Source organism: Chanodichthys erythropterus, chromosome 16 (assembly GCF_024489055.1).
Source record: "Chanodichthys erythropterus isolate Z2021 chromosome 16, ASM2448905v1, whole genome shotgun sequence".
NCBI lineage: Eukaryota > Metazoa > Chordata > Actinopteri > Cypriniformes > Xenocyprididae > Chanodichthys > Chanodichthys erythropterus.
Window position 1 is genome coordinate 32,466,142 of NC_090236.1, and position 19,097 is coordinate 32,485,238.

A 19,097-nucleotide genomic window follows, 5' to 3' on the forward strand; every position below is an offset into this window, starting at 1 on the left:
GTTTTAATCCTTCAATAACGCATTTAGTGATTTATTAGTATGATATATATCATATAGGTTTTGCTCATGAAGTTCATTATTTGTTTTCCTGCTTTCAAAGTACAAATGGAAAGTTTACACAACCCCTGATAAAACACTCAATGTTTGATCTGAACTTAAACCAACAATACACAAATATCACCCTTGGCTCAAGACTGCTTTATGTCCACTATTTATACCTTGTTTATTTCACTTACTACACTTTGACCATAATTCCAGTGCCAGTTATTCTTCTAAACAGAGGACAAAGATCACCAAAACAAAATTTCTTAAAGAGAAAAGACCCAAATGTCATATTTGAAGAATTTATTGTTCTGGCATTTGAAACCAAGAGCATCATAACAGGCTATTGACAATATTTTAAACAATAAGAAAAAAAAAAAAAACTGAATTAACATCTGATTGGTGGAATGGGGAGTAAACCAATGAACCAAAAAGGGGGGAGGGGCATCCAGTCATTCACATTAAAGTACAGCAACAATAAAAAAAATATTCATGAGCGTTTCCTTGCCTCTGTCCCAAGAAGGGATCATTAATAATATTAATATCAACATCGATAAAAAATAATTACAAGTTATAAAGAGAAGCCAGCACCACTGGGAAGAGTGGCTGGCGGCTGCGTCTGTGTAAGTGTGAAAGAGGAAAAGGAGAGATATGAGAGAGAAGAAAAAGTTATGAAGGGCAGGATGTATTTGACAGTCTATGCGGAGAGGTCACTGTTGTCAAACCGTTCCTGATCGTACACCTCAGCGATGACCTTGCGACCTCCGAACCAGCGGTTGTTGAGCGCCTGAATGGCCTTGTTCATTTCTGATGCTGCTGAAAACTCTACAAAGATCTTCACAATGACTTCGGCATCCTCCTCCTCACCCTGCTTCTCCTGGTAAATGATCACTCTATTAACGGCTCCGAACTTCCCACATTCCTCCGTTACTTCTCCTTCCAGATCATCATCTATGTCTTCAGGGCCAACCATGTTCCTGAGCACCATAACCGTAGACTGTGGAAAGAGCGTACAGAAAAGTGTTTCAATCTAGGAGATAAAGGATCACTTGCATACAATACTAGGGCTGCATGATACGCAAAAATAACATTGAAATCGTGCTTGAATGCTATTCTTAAACGCTATTAAGACTACGATTATTTTTTTATGCGCAGCTTGTCAATGAAGTTTGGCTCCAAATGCTGATCCATCTGAAAGCAGAGTTTGAGTCACTTATAACGTACATTTGAAAAAGCAACACGCGTCAAACATCTTTCCAGACATGAGAAGCATTTATTAACATCTTGTCCAACAAAAGACAACATTTAATAACATTTTTACTCAAATCACTTAAGGACAGTTGAGCATCCTTCTGTGAGATGATGTGGCTTCTTGCACAGAATAAGGCAGTCATGTGTTTATTAGTCATGTTTAATCAATCCAAGCATTTCAATCTTCTGTTTATTCAGCTACAGCGATAGTATGATGTTCATGTGGATTTCCTTGAATGACACGTGTTATCTACTTCTGCAGCAGGGCATATTTGGAGTTCTCTGGCTTTCAGATGGAGAAGCATTTACTACTAAACAGAGCCGTACATCTCTGACAAGCTGCGCATAAAATATTCACAGCCTTTGCCAAATCATGTGTGATAAAATTTGCGATAAATCACGATATATAATGCAGACCTAAACATTACCATTCAAAAGTTTGGGGTCAGTAAGGTTTATTTATTCTAAAGAAATACTTTTATTCAGTAAGGATGCATTAATTGATCAAAAGTGGGATTTACAAAAGATTTCTAAATCAATTAAATGCTGCTTTTTAAACTTTCTATTCTTCAAAGAATTCTAAAAAAAGTTTTCAGAAAATTAACCGTTTTCAGTATTGTTTCTTGAGCATCAAATCATAAGGATCAAGGTCATGTGACACTCAAGACTGGAGTAATGGGTCATTCATGACAGATGTGAAAAACTTGTTCAACTTTAGGTAAAACACAGCACTTATCACCGTACAATCACAGTGGAGGAGGGGGCGGGACAAATACTACACTGACCAACCATCCTACTTGTACAACACGAACAACAACGGAGAAGTTAATATTGCTGGTTATAGGGCTGGGCGATATATCAAATGCTTTTGTCACGCGCATTTCGTCAGTAAAGCCGGTTCCCTGATTACCGTTAAATCGCCATCACCTGCTTTCAAATGGAGCGCCATTTAATAGACAGAGCCGTAGATCATTGACAAGCCACGCAGTATCGCGTTCAATATCGACGGAGATTCATATCGATATTGAACGCGATATTGCGTGGCTTGTCAGTGAACTACGGCTCCATTTGAAAGCAGGTGATGGCGATTTAGCGGTAATCAGGGAACCGGCTTTACTGACGAAATGCACGTGACAAAAGCATTCAAAATATCACCCAGCCCTAGCTGGTTACTGCGTTTTTATATTCAGTAATATTCTTCACAATTCGATACTAGTAACATCACTGCCTGACATATTCCGTATCATCATCAGCTGGAAAAACGCTGCACCTCCAAAGAGCTCTCGAATGCCACCAGCTGCCTGTTTTCAGAAGAGCAGCATGCATGATTTCAGTTGGCTAAAAATCGTTTTGTGGACACACGTTAATTAATATTTATCGTTAGGCATATGGCCTATTAGTCTTTTTTGCATTTATGCAATATACTGGAGCCAGTCATGAGAAGGGAGTCCAGAAGACACCACAGCATTCCTGGACACGCAGTTTACGTCGTTGTAATCCATAGGTGGAGATTATGCTAATTGTGAATGAGCGTGCATTCATTTTATGAATGATTGGAATTCATTAACACGCACGTTAAACTTTCAAATCGGATGTTTTTATGAAGCGTCTGCGACTAAACTAAATGACCCCAACACTTGGGCCAAAGTTAGCATGACCGTATATAACAGAAGAGGAAACAAAACTAGACAGTTACATATACATATATATATATACATATATATATATATATATATACATATATATATACATATACATATATATATATATATATATACATATACATATACATATACACATATATATACATATACACATATATATACATATACACATATATATACATATACACATATATATACATATATATATATATATATACACACACATACATACATACACACACATATATATATATATATATATATATATATATATGTCTAACCACATGACCATAATAAGCTGAAGTAAAGGAATCCAAATTTGCTTTTACCTAGTAACAGAATTATACATATGAAGAACCAATCATATTGGAGAAAAAAAAAATGTAATGAATGCCATGCTCCTAATCTATAAAAACTGCATTTCTCTTTGTTGGGGGAATTCTCAGAAATTGGTCTCAGATCCTCCCGGCAGTGATTAAAGCTTATTCGAAGGCATTGTCTGGAGTCTGTCTGATTACTATTGTGCAGCACGCTAGAGATTTTACTTCTATTCTCAAGTGATAGTGCTGAAGGGCAACACTAGAGACATTATTCCCAGTGTTCACAAGGGACGAAATGCCATCTGACTCGAAGAGGTCGACGTGGAGACGCAGAGTATAAATTTGTAGGTATCAGAGGAACCTGGTTTAACTTAAGTTAACTTATGCAAATTTCCAGCACAAGAACTAACCTCCTGTTTTCTCAGCAGTTTCTGCATGACCATATGCCTGGCGCTGCTGCCAGAGATGCTCATGTGCTCCTGTTCACTGAGCATCTCCTGGCCCGTGCCGTCTTGAGCGGCTTCCTCCTCTTCTTTTTCCTTCTTTGCCTCTTGGGCTGCAGCCACAGCTGCCGACAGTGACGGCGGAGAGGCCAACACCGGGTTCACAAGGCCCACCTGAGGCACAACAGGCAGCGTGGGCCGGGCTGGCGTCACCCCTGCACAGAAACACAGGATTCAGTACATTAACCGAGGTCTGACATGTGAATCTCTGCTAGACACCTATAAATCCCTCTCTATGCAAGCGAAATAGACTATTACCAGACTACATGGCCATTACAGAAAAACAAAACAAACAGAAAAACATCTGAGGCACAGTTTGAGAAAAGGTTCACCCAAACATGGTCATTTAGATTGATGTTTGAAACCCATGTTTTTAGTTTTTTTTTTAAATTTACTATGAAACAAAAAAGGCAATATTAGAAATACATAAGCAGGGTATTGGGCTTTTTTCCCCCTCTCTCTTTTTTCACACAATTACCAAGTGGCCGAGCCCAATAAATCATCATTACTAACATTTTAAAAATAATCTAATCTAAAAAAAATAAAAGTAGACCACAATTATTATATTATATTAAATGAAACGATTTTTAAAAAATAAATTTTATTTAAATTATATCAATATCCTCAGTATCTGTTCAATAAAAATAAAAATAAAAGTTTGAAAACAAGCAGCTGTGTCAATTAATAGCCTATATAGGGGAGCTTTTGAATATTGTTCTTGGCCTTTGAAAACCACTGGTCTGCATGACAATTCATGTTCAGAACTGATGATTAGTTATTCACTAATCTTTTCCATTGAGACGTTAACTAATAACTGGATCCCAGCGTCACCGAGATGAACTTGAGAATCAATAGATCAATGAAATTCAGTTTGTAAATGAAATGGAGCAATCAATTGATTGAAATGATCTGACTTAAAGATTTGTTCATGAATCCAGCATTGCTACTTAACTTACAAAAGTGCCAAGGATTGCTAGTGCAGATGTCAAGAATTTGACTGAATAATGTCTTAAATTTCAGATTTTTTTGCCTGAACTATTCTATAAAGAAAAATGTAAAGATAACAGGAAACTTTCATCTTTCATGTAATGGATTCATAAAAACACGTAAAAATCAGACAGATTTGGCATTGTTTAAGCATTCTTCCTCTGTACCTGCTCACTTCTTGCCTCTGTGACTGCACATTTTTTATATTGAAACATAAAAATAAAAATTTGAGCAAGATTGGGGTAACTTTTCCCCTCTTTGACCAGTCACTCGACATTTATTTATTTGAAACCCCATCCGTCCTCTCTTGGGTTGGCTTCACGATCAATTCCAAAAAACAACAAAAAAAAAACAAAACCCACACAGGATCTGAGAGACTCACTGGCCAATAGGAATGAGAGATTTGTTTATGAGGGGAGGGGTTAGAAACAGTCCTCTTCAAACTTGGTTGATCAGTGTGCAGCAAAAGGGAAGGGTCATGGCGAATGTGGAGAATAAAGACAGGGAGGGGAAGAGAGGAGAGAGAAAAGGAGAAAGAAAGAGAGACAAGGAGAGAAGAGAAAATAAAAGAGAAATCTATTAGTGGACACGTCCCACGACAGGCCACGTTAAACTGAGTACTGTGTAGGACAACAGAAACCTGAGGGAGAGAGAGATTGTGCACATATAAGCTAATGTGGAAATGGGAAAACATGTTGGGCGTTCAGAATGAGCTTTGCAAGTAAAACAAACACAGGTCTGAGCACAACCACTTAAAATTAGTGATCCGATCTAAATGGTGTAGCCCTAAGTAATGTGTGGGCGGTCATGCCTGCCAAATTAAGGCTTTGAAAGAAAAATAAAGCCTGTGTTTGTAATTATCTTTTGTTCTGACTCCTGTAAATGTTCCTAACAATCCTGTTTTCAAAAACGATACATGAAATGCTATCATTCATGCACAAGACATCCAAGTAAAGGGCCCCACTCTTACACAAGTCAACTACATGCAAAACCAAAATACTAAAAGACACACACAGCACGATTAAGGCACACAAGTGAAAACACCGATTGAAGAGGGCCACAGTACTGACAAAACACTACTACAAACCACTTCTGAATGCACCTACCTGTAATGACCCCTGGGGCCTGAGCAGCCATGACGGCCTGTGGAAGCTGGGGCAGGTTCAGGCCCGACCCGCCGGTCATCGCTCCCAGAATAGACGCTCCCGCTACCGCTTCCTGGAAGAACAGAGTGGGACATATAGAAACACCGCCTGGACAGCGCCCGTTAAAAGCACACATAACACCGACACGAGTGGACAAACACGTCACGGACAAACAGACCTTCGCACACACAGACAAGCCTTGGGCCAGCTGCATAAAAATTGGCAGTTTTAGCTTATGGATTGATTATTGAGAAATTTGATTTTTTTGGTCTGCATTAAAGGGTTAGTTCACCCAAAATAGAAAATTCTGTCATTAATTACTCGCCCTCATGTCGTTCCACACCCGTTCATCTTCAGAACACAAACCAAGATATTTTCGAGAGCTTTCTGACCTCCGATAGACTATAACTTAATTACCACTTTCAAGGCCCAGAAAGGTAGTAAAGACATTGTTAAGAGCCCATGTGACTACAGTAGAGACGAGAATACTTTGTGTGCAAAAAAACAAACTTTACTCAATTTATTCTCTTCCATGTCAATTTTTGACACTGTTCACGTTGTAAACAGTGCAGCATTTCCGGGTTGTGTGTCAGAACTCCAGCCAATAATAATCCAACGTTTTGACGCAGAACCCTGAATGGCTGCACTGCGTTTACAATGTGAACAGCTTCAAAAATTGACATGGAAGAGAAGAAATTGTTGAATAAAGTTATTTTTTGTGCACAAAAAGTATTCTCGTCACAACATTAAGGATGAACCACTGCAGTCACATGTTTTTACTACTTTTCTGGTCCTTGAAAGTTGTAATTAAATTGCTGTCTATGGAGGGGACAGAGAGCTCTCGGATTATCAAAAATATCTTAATTTGTATTCTCAAGATGAACGAAGGTCTTACGGGTGTGGAACGTCATGAGGGCGCGTAATTAATGACAGAATTTAAATTTTTGGGGTGAACTAACCCTTTAATACATAAAATTTATCTACATATATTGTACAGTCTCCAGAGCAGAAGATATACTCAATCACAGTCAACATACAAGTTCAGTTATGTGCTATATGCTCAGCTGTCCCGTAAGCCTTTGTATACAAGATATACGCCAACTAGGGATGGGCATTTCAAAAATATTGTATTCGAATATTTGGGCTCAAATGAATATTCGATTGTTTATTTAAATGAAGTTTAACAAGAAAGACTTCATTTTTTTCAGTCTTTAAGTTTTTGTCACTATTTCTAATAGGCTATACACATACATTATATAGTTTTTTTTTTTTTGTTGAAAACAATGTGTGCAAAAAGAGAAAAGCATTTAAGCTCACGCAGTGCACTAATAAAGCAGACTGTCAATTATGATACAGAACGTATATATACACTCGAGTCAGCATATGGTTATCGTGTTTATAGTGTTTCACATGTTGAGAAAAACAAGTATATCCACATGTTCGGATGAAAGTTGGTTCAGTCTGTCAATAAGGCCAGATGAGGAGAAAAATCGCTCCACCAACAGATGCTGCAGGGACACAAAGATAATAGTGTGCTAAGCGACCAATTTCTTACAGAGCTATGTGATTTCAGTCCTTAAAACAATCTCCCTCAATGAAACTTTGACGTTTCAATATTTTGCTATCAGATGAGTGGTCTTCTCGGCTTGCTCGGGGCTACATCTGCACCAACCTGCATTTCATGCGTTTACTTATTGCATTGGTGACTTTATTATAAAACTCAGTTTCACCTGACAAAGATCGCACCCAACATTTTGATCAAAGCATTTGCAAACTCTGCTGTGCCTATAGGCAGACGCCGCCATTCTGTCATCAAATAAGATCAACTTGTTTTTACACTCCACAGCGCCACCCAATGCATTTATAGTTATAGTTTTAGGTTGTGTACTTAGGATTTATCATGGATACAATGCATTGATCAAGGATCAAAGCAACATTTAGAGAAATTTATATAGTATTTTTAACTTTCAAATAATTATTGCAGATCAAATATTAAACTACTCGTGCACACTCCTAATCTAAACATTTTTAAAATGATGATTTCTGAAGCAAAGTTGGGTTTTGTTCATTGGACTACCTAGAGGGGCTTTAAATCCTAAACACTGTCAATTAATAGATGAAGCAATATACAATTTGAATGCTAGTTAGGCCTTTTAAACAATATAAAAGCCTAAATTTGATTATATACAACACCATTAAAAAGTACAGGGTCAGATCATTTTTTATACATTAAACAAATCACAACAGTTCTTAATATTGATGATAAAGGTTTCTTGAGCAGCATATCAGCATATTAGAATGATTTCTGAAGGATCATGTGACAATGAAGACTGTATGAGTAATGATGCTGAAAATTCAGCTTTGCAATCACAGGAAATAACATTTTTATTCCATTACATAAAATGTATTAAAATAGAAAAGTTTTTAAATTGTAAAATATTTTACAATTTTGTTTACTGTATTTTCATAAATGCAAATTACTGTATACAAGACTTTAACAAACATTTAAAAAAAATAAAATAATAATTCCCACCCCAAACAGTTAATGTATAAAAAGCTTTAAAGCTAACCGCTTAAATATAAAGTTGCTAGACATTCAAACATTTCATGCAACTAGGCCCAAGACCTGAAATAAAGGTCAAGAACATGTAACAAAACAAGCTAAATTGATAAAAAAACTTTATAAATTAAATATAAATTAATTTAGACACTGCTAAACAAGTTATGCATTTGCTTACACAATATATATTTAAACTAAACTATGTATGACAAGCATGAGACAACACAGAACAATTACATTACTGATCATACAGATTTACAGTATACTGAGTAGCATATAGTATAGCATTTTTTTTTAGCATGATCCATGCTGTAGCATAGATGCAATAAAATTAAATAAAATGGAAGTAATCCACAATGGAAAATGCCAAAATGGTATCTCAGTATTAAAATATTAAATGGCACACCGGTTAACAAAGAACTATCAAGAGATAATAAAAGCCTCAAGAGATTAAACAGACATCCAGAATAATAAATTCATCATTATGTGGGCCAGAACCCAGATTACAGATAAGAGGCATGATGATGTAGCTCAAAAATATTGGCAGAGGTGCTACTTAAAGTCACCTGTGACTAAAACTGCTCAGGCCTGTCTAGTAAACATTCTCTACCTAGCACACTATAGAGCAATGTGCATCACTGTTACTGGGAGGTCCTGAAGACAAGTCTCTCCCCACACTCATATTCTACACAAAACAAAAAGGCACCAGCGTGCTTTGAACAGAATTTCCTGAAGGATTTACCAGACAGTTGAGGAAGTCTTCTGTCCGATTCTCCGGCTGGGACAGATTCCATGCCATCTGTTTTTGGAGTTTACACGCTATGTTATCTTTCTGCATGTAAAAGCTCTGTCTCAAATAAGTAATGCTGTGTCATAACTGAGTCTTCATGCCAGTCAAAGCCTAAGCTGACTCAAATCAAGCCCTTACATACAGCACCAAGTGTCTGCTCTAGCCTTGCTAAGCGAGTTAAAAAAAAAAAAAAAATTCACGCTGCCTTACTTTACAAAGGAAGGCTTTTAAATGCCAAAGGAAGCAGCTGCTCACACTCTCACACACACTTTCCCTGACTAACAATAGATGATTGAGGTGTGTAAATGCTCACCTGTGCTGTGATTTTGGCAGTGGCGGCTGCAGCGGCTACGGCAGCAGCGGGAGGCAGTCCGCCCGGCGTCGCTGGAGTCAGAAGGGGCATGGGTGGAGTGACGGCTTTGCCCACTCGCAGGTACTGCCCGCCCAAGTCGAAAAGGTTCATGGAGGAAACGGCGTCCTGCGCAGACTGGGCCTTATCATATTCTACAGAGGAAACAGGGAGGACTAAGACTCAACAGCATCCAAGAAGACTCAGCATAAATCTACCAGAGCTCTGAGACAGTTACTGTGTAATTACCAGCGGGTACTTATGGCACAAATTGTCCGTAACAGAGCCTAAGAAAACAACGACAACAGAAATAAAAACTTACTATGAAAGCATGTGAGGAACCTGCCCCCACCCTTCTCTATCCCCTGTGAGACATGTAGAGAACAGCATTCTGCCATGACTGACTGCTCTCAGTCAGATACATTTATATTCATCCGAATGGGTGAAGCAGTCGCCCGCTCACCTATGAAGCCATAGCCTTTGTGCTTTCCCGTCGTGGGGTCCCGCGCCAGGGTGCAAGACTTGATTCTCCCGAAGGCCTCGAACACGCTCTTGATGTCGTCGTCTGACAAATCGGGATGCACGGACGCCACGTAAATCCGGTTGAAGGCGCGCGCTTCTTCGGCTAGCTGGTCTATGATCGGTTGAGCCTGACCAATGTTGCTCGGCCGTCCCACCTACGGAGTGTTGAAACAGATCAGAAACTGTAGAATACATTTGAAAGATTTAGAAAAAAAAAGTGTTAATTTTTTCTTTTTTTTTTTTTAACAAAGTGCTCACTTTAATGTTTCTACCACCCAGCATAACGGAGTTCATCTGTTCTAAAGCGAGCTGTGCTGCTTCTGGTACTTCATACTCTACAAATGCAAAACCCTGCAGAAAGAGCAGCATATCGTCAGTTAAAATACAGCAAAAATCAATAACATAAATTCATAAAACATTCCACAACTATGAAAAAGATCTTCTGACCTTGTGTTTTAATGTAACAGAGTCCCAGGACATGTCAATACTCTTAATGGGACCGAAAGGAGCAAAGGCCTGTCTGATGGTGTCTTCTCCTAGCTCGTAGTAGATGGACCCAACATAAACACGGCACATTATGGCTAATGCCCGTTGCCTCTGTGCTGCAACCTGTAAATGGACAACTGAAATGATCAGATGGTGCCAAGCCAGGCATATGCTCATCATTCATGGTATGTATCATTTATAGGCTTGTTCCAATGATTGAGGATAGAACCAGCAGACAATGAACATGCTGGCACTGAAGACATAGCACTGGCTTTTCTTTACCTCCACCCATTACACACATGAGTACTGAACAGCCACATGTATGCCAACAAAAAGGAGGGGAAAACAAACATCTACTGCATTCGCAAAAAGTAGAGCAAGGTTACTGCGTTACACTAAGAAACTGTGCTGGACTTACAGACTGTAGTGGTGAGAGGGGATCTCCAAAGCCCATCGTTAATGAGGCCATCTGAAGGGAATTGGGGAGCTGTCAGGAAAAACAAACCAGCTGTCAATGACTGTGGTACCCTTTTTGTAAAACAGTGGGATGTTGTCAGGTGAGTGTAGAAAGGCTCCTTGAGATAACACTCACATGATACATAATTACAATCACTTGTGAATGCAATAAAACCTTGATTGCAATTTATCTGTCTCAACTAACCGGCAAAATACCAGAAGTGGCGCATTCCACAGACGAGCATCCATGAATCGCATTATTAGACCATTTTCCTAGGCTGCAAGACCATTTAAAAACTAAACTATAGCATTGTGCTAGTGTGAATTCACAAAGGCAGCAATTCTCTTTTTGCAAGACAGGAAAGAGAACTTGCGCATTAGCTGCGAGAAGATTTGTGCACTCATCAGAAGCGTGCTCACGGAAGCGCGTGTACCGCGTGCAAATATTGAATTCTCTTTCAAGTCTTGCGCTTGAATGGACAAATTCAACCAAAAATTGTCAACATGCCCGTCTTGGCGAGTATCCTAGCAAACACAGTAGGTTATGTCTTGAACTTAAACACTCAAGAAAGAACACATGCGTTCAGTGTACTAGATCCTTGCATTATGTCTTAAAGTGACAGCAGCCTAATATTCCTGCTGTCTGTGTATTTTTAATGTTAATCAATCAACAAAAGACAAGAACCATTTACTGCTCTTAATTGAATAGGTTTTGTGACTTAATGATTAATCTTTAATTTGTACAGCGAAGATTATATGCAATGTTGTTTTACATTTGATTAGCTACTTTATTAAATTTCTGTACCTGAAAAATATTGCTAGATACATGAAAAATGTTGTATCTTTGCTCTTTTGTATTTATTTGTGCTGTTGCTTGTAGTTAGATTTTTTGTTCTTATTTTCTTTATTTTTATTTGATAGTAGTCCTTTCCCTCCCCGAACACAGCACATTCAGAACCATACCGAAACTGTGACAATAAAAATGCAATAAAAACCGAACCGTGAGTAATTTGAACCGTTATATCTCTAATCTCTGCATATGCTGAGTTTGGGTTGTTTATAACATTTATCTGGGAACACAATCTGCTCCATTTCATTAGATTTGTATTTATAAACCTATGCCAACACATGAGAATACATCAATATGCTTCTAAATATGCAAATGGTTTGTGATTTCAAAATAAAACTGAAAACACTCGCTCTGAGTTTGCATGTTTTGATGTCCACATATTCTCTATCACACATATTTCTATCAAGAAATACAGTGGCTATACAATTTCTATCATAAAGAAATGGCCAAATATTAAATATTAAGTGAACATGAATGTTTGGCCAATATTAAACAAGAATTTGATCTGCTGTAAAGTGGGACAACAATCACCAGGCCATTGCCAAACAACATGCAAGCATGTTATAATACGTAATGTACATAAATTGATTGTTTGTGTATTATATTAAGTATTTTAATAGTGTTGTTCTACAAAACCATGTTTACTTGCTTTTGATTCTTTATTTGAACCAAGAATTATTGCCTCATTGTTCTTTTATATGTATTTTATGTCATTTTAAATGCTATTGTTTGCATAGGTCTATTTTTTTTACCACAAACCCCCCCCCCCCCCCCCCCCATCATTTTCCATGTTCTTGAGCAGTTTTACCTGTAGGTTGCTGAGCTGTTGCTGCTGATGGGCGAGGGTCTGTTTGACCAGGACACTCTTGATGCTTTGTTCCATGGCATACTTCTTTGCCTACATTTGAGAGCACATTACACCAAATGAGTGTCCACTAAAGTAACATATCTTCAAACCACCTCAGCAGGATTACAAATAGTCAGGGCTCTTGCTAGATATAATACCTTTTAGTTTAACTAAGTTTCACCTCGTAAAATTTAATATATTAATAAATGAGAATGATCTCCCAGTTTAATGTGTACCAGCAATTGAGAATAGTACTAGCAGATAATCGGATGCCACTAGTACCGAAGGCATAGCACTGACTCTGCTCTTGTCCACTGCTTGCTTACATGTGCACAGAGCAAACACATGCTTATAAAAGCTAGAGGACATGGAAAAAGAAAATCAAGGAAGACTCAACATGACAAATTACAGAAACTTTGGCTTAAATCAAAATGTGCAGATATCACAAGGCTATGCTTAATATGAGTCTTTGAAATTATACAACTATTTTTTTCAGCATCATACACTAATAGGTTATTAATTACCATTTTCATTTTAAGAAAGCAGGAAAAAAAATGGCAGCATGGGAAGCAAGTCCGCGATACGTCGGTACTGAAATTTAAAAAATGCGAGCACTCTAGTGGATTCGTAAACACCTCTGATTGGCAATTGTGTTCACGCGCTCATCAGATGCGTCTCTGATTGGCTACAATGATCAACACTTCAAAAACGTTGTAAATAGTCAATGACGCTCTTCATCGAGCGCTTACACACGGAGTGTTTGAAAGCAGGTAGACACACTGCTCCCGCTCCGCTTTTAAAACACTTTCAAATTCAAACACTTCCGTGTTCTTTCAAATGCTCCAGTGCGTTGATCATTGTAGCCAATCACAGACATATCTGATGAGCGCGTGTAGAGAGAGGCCAATTAGAGGTGTTTACGAATCCGCTCAATGGCGCTAAAAGCATCACATTTTTAAAATTTCAGTACCGACTTCTGGTATCGCGGTTGGTACTTTTGACAACACTAATAGTTATACAGTCATTACCCATGTGCAGTAGAAGTATCTGGGCAAAGTCTCACCTTCTGCAGCGCCTCCTGCTGTTCGGGGGTGAGGGGCGGCAGGCCAAGCTTCGAGGCCGTGCTCTGTCCATTCTCCATCATCAGAGCCTCGCCTCCCTGCACAGAGCACAGGCATCTGTCAGACCTGATGAATGTGAGCTGCAGCGAAATGGCACATCCACACTGGACAACTTCCTTACAGCTTTTTAGATCATCTAGTTTAAGAGCAAACTCAAATGATATCAGTCAGGAGATACATCAGGATAATTCTTCCCTCGAAGAATTTTATGAATTATGCATTTTATGCTAATAATTTACTTCTTGATCTTTAAAGATGCATTAATAAAATCAGTGTTAGGGCTAGCGAGGGAAAGAAAAATACAAATTGCAAATAATTCTAGATAATTTTGGGCTTGCTCTAAAACCGCTTTTTACATTTTGGAACATTTTGGACACCTTCAATTTAGCATAGGGCTTATTTTTATTTTATTTTTTTTACATTGAGTGTATACAGAAGGCTTTCAGCCTTTCAGTTCAATTTACAGGCTCCTCACAAAATGGTAAGGGGAACTTTAAGGGGAACATGGTGACTTTTCCCCTCAGTGGAAACAAATACTTGATTCTGTCGGTCACTGCAGGACCATATAACCTTAGAGTGCATATGCTAATGTAATAGAGCCCTCTTATTTAATACTACACAAGAGAAAACTTAAGTACCTTTGCTCAAATGAACTCCAGAGTGGTGCACTGCCCCCCCCTTAAGGAGGTTTGAACCCAAAAAGTTCTGCCATTGGCTTTGGAAATATAGTACAACCAAGAGATATGTTCTACAGCACAGACGACACATAGAGAGAAACGACAAAAGAAAAAAAGGAAAAGAAAAAACACAAACCTACTTAGAACAAGAGAACTTGGTAGGAAGACAACAATTTGAGATCACTGACATCCAAATCCAGGGAAAAGGAGTTGCCTCTAATGTTTAGGACCAAAAACCCTTTGTGACATAACTTTCGGCAACATATTTTGTAGACAGAGTTTTTTTTTTGGCAGTGATTCTTAAAAGATTTGTTCCCTTTAAAATTAAAATTACCTCAAGACATACTCACCCTAAAGCCACCCTAGGCATTTATGACTTTCTTCTTTCTGATGAACACAATCTGAGTTATATTAATAAAAATCCTGACGCGTCAAAGCTTTATAACGGCAGTGAATGGGGGCAATGAGTATGAAGCTCAAGAAAGTGCATCCATCCTTCCTTCTGTATCTGCGACGCTACGCTTTTTTAAGTTAAATATGGAAGGCGGTCTGGTGGAAGCTAGATAATTTCACTTTATAACTTGTTAAATATGATATTTCTCTTACACAAACACATCGCTTTGCTTCAGAAGGCCTTTATTAACCCTCCAGAGCCATGTGGAGTATGTTTATGATGTATGGATGCACCTTCTTGAGCTTCAAACTCGTTGACCCCATTCACTGCCATTATAAAGCATGGACGCATCAGGATATTTATTACTATAACGCCGATTGTGTTCATCAGAAAGAAGAAAGTCATACACACTTAGGATGGCTTGAGGGTGAGTAAATCTTGGGGTAATTTTAATTTTAAAGTGAACTAATCCTTTAATAGGACAGTTCGCCCAAAAATGAAACTTTTGTCATTTAAGACCAATCACACCAAAAATGATAACTATAAGGTTTATTAATCATTCTAATTTAATGAGAAGAAAGTTCACACTATAGTTACAACAATATCACTGGAATTACTGATGAATAATCAAAAACATTAACATCCAATCAGAACCAACCCAATGTAATGAACTCAAGCATTTAAAGCGTCAGATGACATAACTGCAGCCCACATTTAAAATAAAAAGAACATTATCATCCGTTGGATGCTGTAGTTATTTTTGGTGTGAACAGGCCTTTACTCATGTTGTTCCAAACCCATATTTTCTAGAGTAATGGCAGATGTCAAGATTTTCACTGAATAACGACTTCAATTTAGTTTTGGCTTCAGAAGACTTAAAAAAAAAAAAAAAAACAAGGTTTAAGATGCACTGACTACTTCCCATCCTTTTTGAAGCTTGAAAGCCAGTCCACTTACATTGTAGTGATGTGTTGTTCATTAATGAATTGTTCATTTTGACAGACTCAGGACTCGAAGACTCGGGAGTTGAATAATTATTTCTCTTTCTGGTACAGACTGCATTATAGCCTATGGGGCTGTGACGGGATAAACGAATAACTCGAACCTGAAAGACTCGAGGCGCGAACTAATCATTTGTTTCTAGTACTGCAATTGACCCTTCGCAAAGACACGCCCCCTTAGTTACTGTTGCTTTGTCCGAAAAGACATCGCACTGTCACGCCACACGCAGTGAAAAATACATCGCAGAGCAAAGAGGACGCTGACAACACGTTGACAGACAAGACAGAGCAGGTTACTTATGATATTAAACAAAGTCCCAGCTTTCAAACTGTGTACTTTAAAGAAATTGGAACAATAAAAAACATTTTGTGGCTCTTTAATGTGTCGTGATAGATTGCTGTAGCGCCTCAGCTCAAGTGGCTCATGAACCGATCATCTCTTCTTACTAGTTCATTTATAGCATCAAATAAACATGAATGAACATCAGAAGGAATGTTGTTTCAAACGCGGAAGGACGTCAGTACACACCATTTTTCAAGTTCAAGTCCACCAAGGTTAATCTTCTAACTCCTGACTGCTTTGTCAGACAAAATGGTGGATTCTGCATTATAACTGGTTAGATCGCTTGTCAATCAAACTCCCGGCGAAGGGTCAATTGCATGTGGGGCTGTCATGGCACAGTTTAGACAGACAGTTCAGACGCTGACAGAACTAATGACTCGAACCCAAAGACACGAGAGGTATCTAATATTTCTGGGGAACAGACGTGATAAATGTGAGGTGACAAAAGAACGAACGACTCGGATCTGGAGGTGAACTAACAGACTGCATAGACCCTGCTAAGCAATTAATTAATCTTAATTACTTCATCTTACTCATAAGTTGGCCTTTGTGGCTGTATTAGCCAATAGTTTATTTTTTATTCCAAATAGTTAGTGATACATGTTTGTGTAAGTAGTATGTGTTGAGGAATTTAAAATGTAATCCTTCAATTATATTCTGCTGAAATGAACGAAATGACTTGAAAAAAAGATTTGTTCATTTTGCTGAACGAGATTCAATGATCCTAGTCATTAAAATGATCCGCTACTATTATAGTGTGGAAAAGAGCAACCAGGACAATCCCCAATTTCAAGAGAATAAAGAAATTCATACATGTTTGGAACAACATCGTGAAAAGCAAATCATTTTCATTTTTAGCTGAACTATTCCTTTAATTGACTGAAAACAAAATTTCCTAATGCATATTACTGCAAAAAAACAGGCACATCCCTCAAATTCATCCAAAAATTACAGGATGTTCGCTACCAGGATGGTACGACAGGTTTGATTGACAAATAATGAACAACAAGATAATGAAAATGTGCTTTTGTTGTAATGACTATGCAAAAAAACTATTTACCAAACCTTAGCGCTCTGACACTTTTTATATATATATATATATATATATATATATATATATATATATATATATATATATATATATATATATATATACACACACACACACACAGGCGACATGATTATATTAAATAAGTACAGGTTGTCTTATGCAACCTTTTATTTATCAAATATATGCAATAATGCAATAACTGAAAAAAATAAACCCTTTTGATAACAAAAGGGTAAGTGTGGTTTCGGGGTGAGCAGTGGATTGACCCCTTACCTAGCGCCTGCTCTCCGCTGGGGTGTCTTGTGAGATTATATATGGGGAGCTTTTACTGTTCAAAACAGAGTCTATAAGGAAAGAGAGAGGTTTCAGTAAACTCATGTACACTGCGTCCATTTCCCAACTTACTTTTCACAAGGTGGGCTATGCGATGTCTGTAGAACAGACCTTGGTGGATGGACACATTTATCTATAAAGTTACATGTGGCCTGTACTGATTTACAATGCATACATCACCTAACGTAGACAAATTAAGTAACCACACTGACTAGGAAATCAAAAAGCAGCATTCGATAAATGCTGAATATGCATCCCACCCTCCTATACGTTCTGACCGGGCATAAGGCCTTACATTTGGGTTTAACGACATTCAATAAGATGCATGAGGGCGATGCGATTTTTTCCATAAGTTAATTGTAACTGCAACCAAATCTCAGAGCAGAACACGTTGAAACGGAGCGTCGGGTCGAGCAGCAGCGAAGTTGAATCAGCTCATGGAGGACAATGTGAAAGGGTTAACGCGTTAGCTCATGTTAACTAGTACAGAAAGCGAGTAAGTCATGCGTTTAGGTTATCATTCTAGCAATAACCCGCTAAAAACAACCGTTCTACATAAATCCTAACTATTAGAAATTATGTGATCAGTGAAATATTAAATAATCACTGTGGCTCCAAAGAGACGCGCAGCAGCTGCAGCAGGCCGGGATGAAAATCCCGCTCTCAGTGTGCTAAGCTAGTTAGCCATACCCCTGTGCATCTCGCTGTTTTAAATGAAACCTCTGTCCGGAAACATTACTGTATGCGGATGAAATAATACTGTGTGAATATCAAGAGGGAACTTAAGCAAAATATTACATTTACCGCTGAAACAGCCACCGCCATTGATCACACCTTCCAGCACTAACGTCCACACCGCGAGGAAGACTATGAAATCTCGCGATATCGAGGACAGCGTTAGGTAAGAGGCGCGCAGCTGCAGTTATGGCTCTGATTGGAGGAGCGCCTCGAAGCAATTTGAATATTAACAAAAAATATATTAGTGTATTTAGAGAGTGTAATAAAGCATAACTTTTCAGCTGTCTTGTAATAATATGTGGCGCCACTGATAAGACGTTCCCGAAAACTGAAATTATATATTTTTTAAAGAAATTGCGTAAAACTTCATATATAGGGAAGACCGGGAGTAGTTGTCACACTTTATACTCCAGTGAATATTTCTGCAGGTTTATGAAACTAAAGTAAATTTCTGTATAGACACGTACAACAACAACAACAAAGAGATTAAACATTTCCATCACCAGGAGAAACATGAACACACATTAGGGACAAATATTAGGCTATTAAACATTATTAATAAATATATTGCCTGACATTAAGCAGTCTATTATATGATTTTCAGCACTTTAAAACAGTTATGAAAAACTAAATTCATTAAGCAGCAAAACGTAAAATGCATTAAAAA

The 19,097-nt window shown here is 38.0% G+C and overlaps 1 protein-coding gene and 2 non-coding genes across 14 annotated transcripts; all 3 read right to left on the reverse strand.

Moving 5' to 3' along the window:
• Positions 1-327: 327 nt before the first annotated feature.
• Positions 328-18,563, reverse strand: puf60a (poly-U binding splicing factor a). Of its 12 annotated transcripts, none has more exons than XM_067362697.1 (15): positions 18,491-18,554; positions 17,633-17,703; positions 14,532-14,641; positions 13,836-13,931; positions 12,734-12,823; positions 11,038-11,106; positions 10,581-10,742; positions 10,392-10,484; positions 10,075-10,288; positions 9,576-9,766; positions 9,215-9,271; positions 7,349-7,420; positions 5,874-5,985; positions 3,688-3,935; positions 328-1,039 (listed from the first exon to the last, which is right to left on the reverse strand). In XM_067362697.1, exons 4-15 carry the CDS (start codon positions 13,914-13,916, stop codon positions 740-742), a joined length of 1,689 nt encoding a protein of 562 aa, XP_067218798.1. In that variant the 5' UTR covers positions 13,917-13,931; positions 14,532-14,641; positions 17,633-17,703; positions 18,491-18,554; the 3' UTR covers positions 328-739. The 12 variants fall into 12 exon arrangements, with proteins under 12 accessions (XP_067218798.1, XP_067218797.1, XP_067218795.1 ...); XM_067362696.1 differs by having other exon boundaries at positions 13,836-13,973; XM_067362694.1 differs by having other exon boundaries at positions 13,836-14,029.
• LOC137003962 (small nucleolar RNA SNORA57) lies at positions 10,822-10,959 on the reverse strand. Its single transcript, XR_010892058.1, has one exon. It is a non-coding gene; the product is annotated as a small nucleolar RNA SNORA57 (small nucleolar RNA).
• LOC137003963 (small nucleolar RNA SNORA57) lies at positions 13,001-13,134 on the reverse strand. Its single transcript, XR_010892059.1, has one exon. It is a non-coding gene; the product is annotated as a small nucleolar RNA SNORA57 (small nucleolar RNA).
• Positions 18,564-19,097: the final 534 nt, after the last annotated feature.

Bases quoted from the DNA above. Each gene is read 5' to 3' on its own strand.
- puf60a (XM_067362690.1), bottom strand. From the start codon at position 18,517: ATGGCGGTGGCTGTTTCAGCGGTAAAT. The intron at 12,824-13,835 runs GTGAGACTTTGC...TCTCAAATGTAG, and splicing joins AGCAGGAGGCGCTGCAGAAG to GCAAAGAAGTATGCCATGGA. The intron at 3,936-5,873 runs GTAGGTGCATTC...GTTTCTGTGCAG, and splicing joins GGCCCCAGGGGTCATTACAG to GGGTGACGCCAGCCCGGCCC.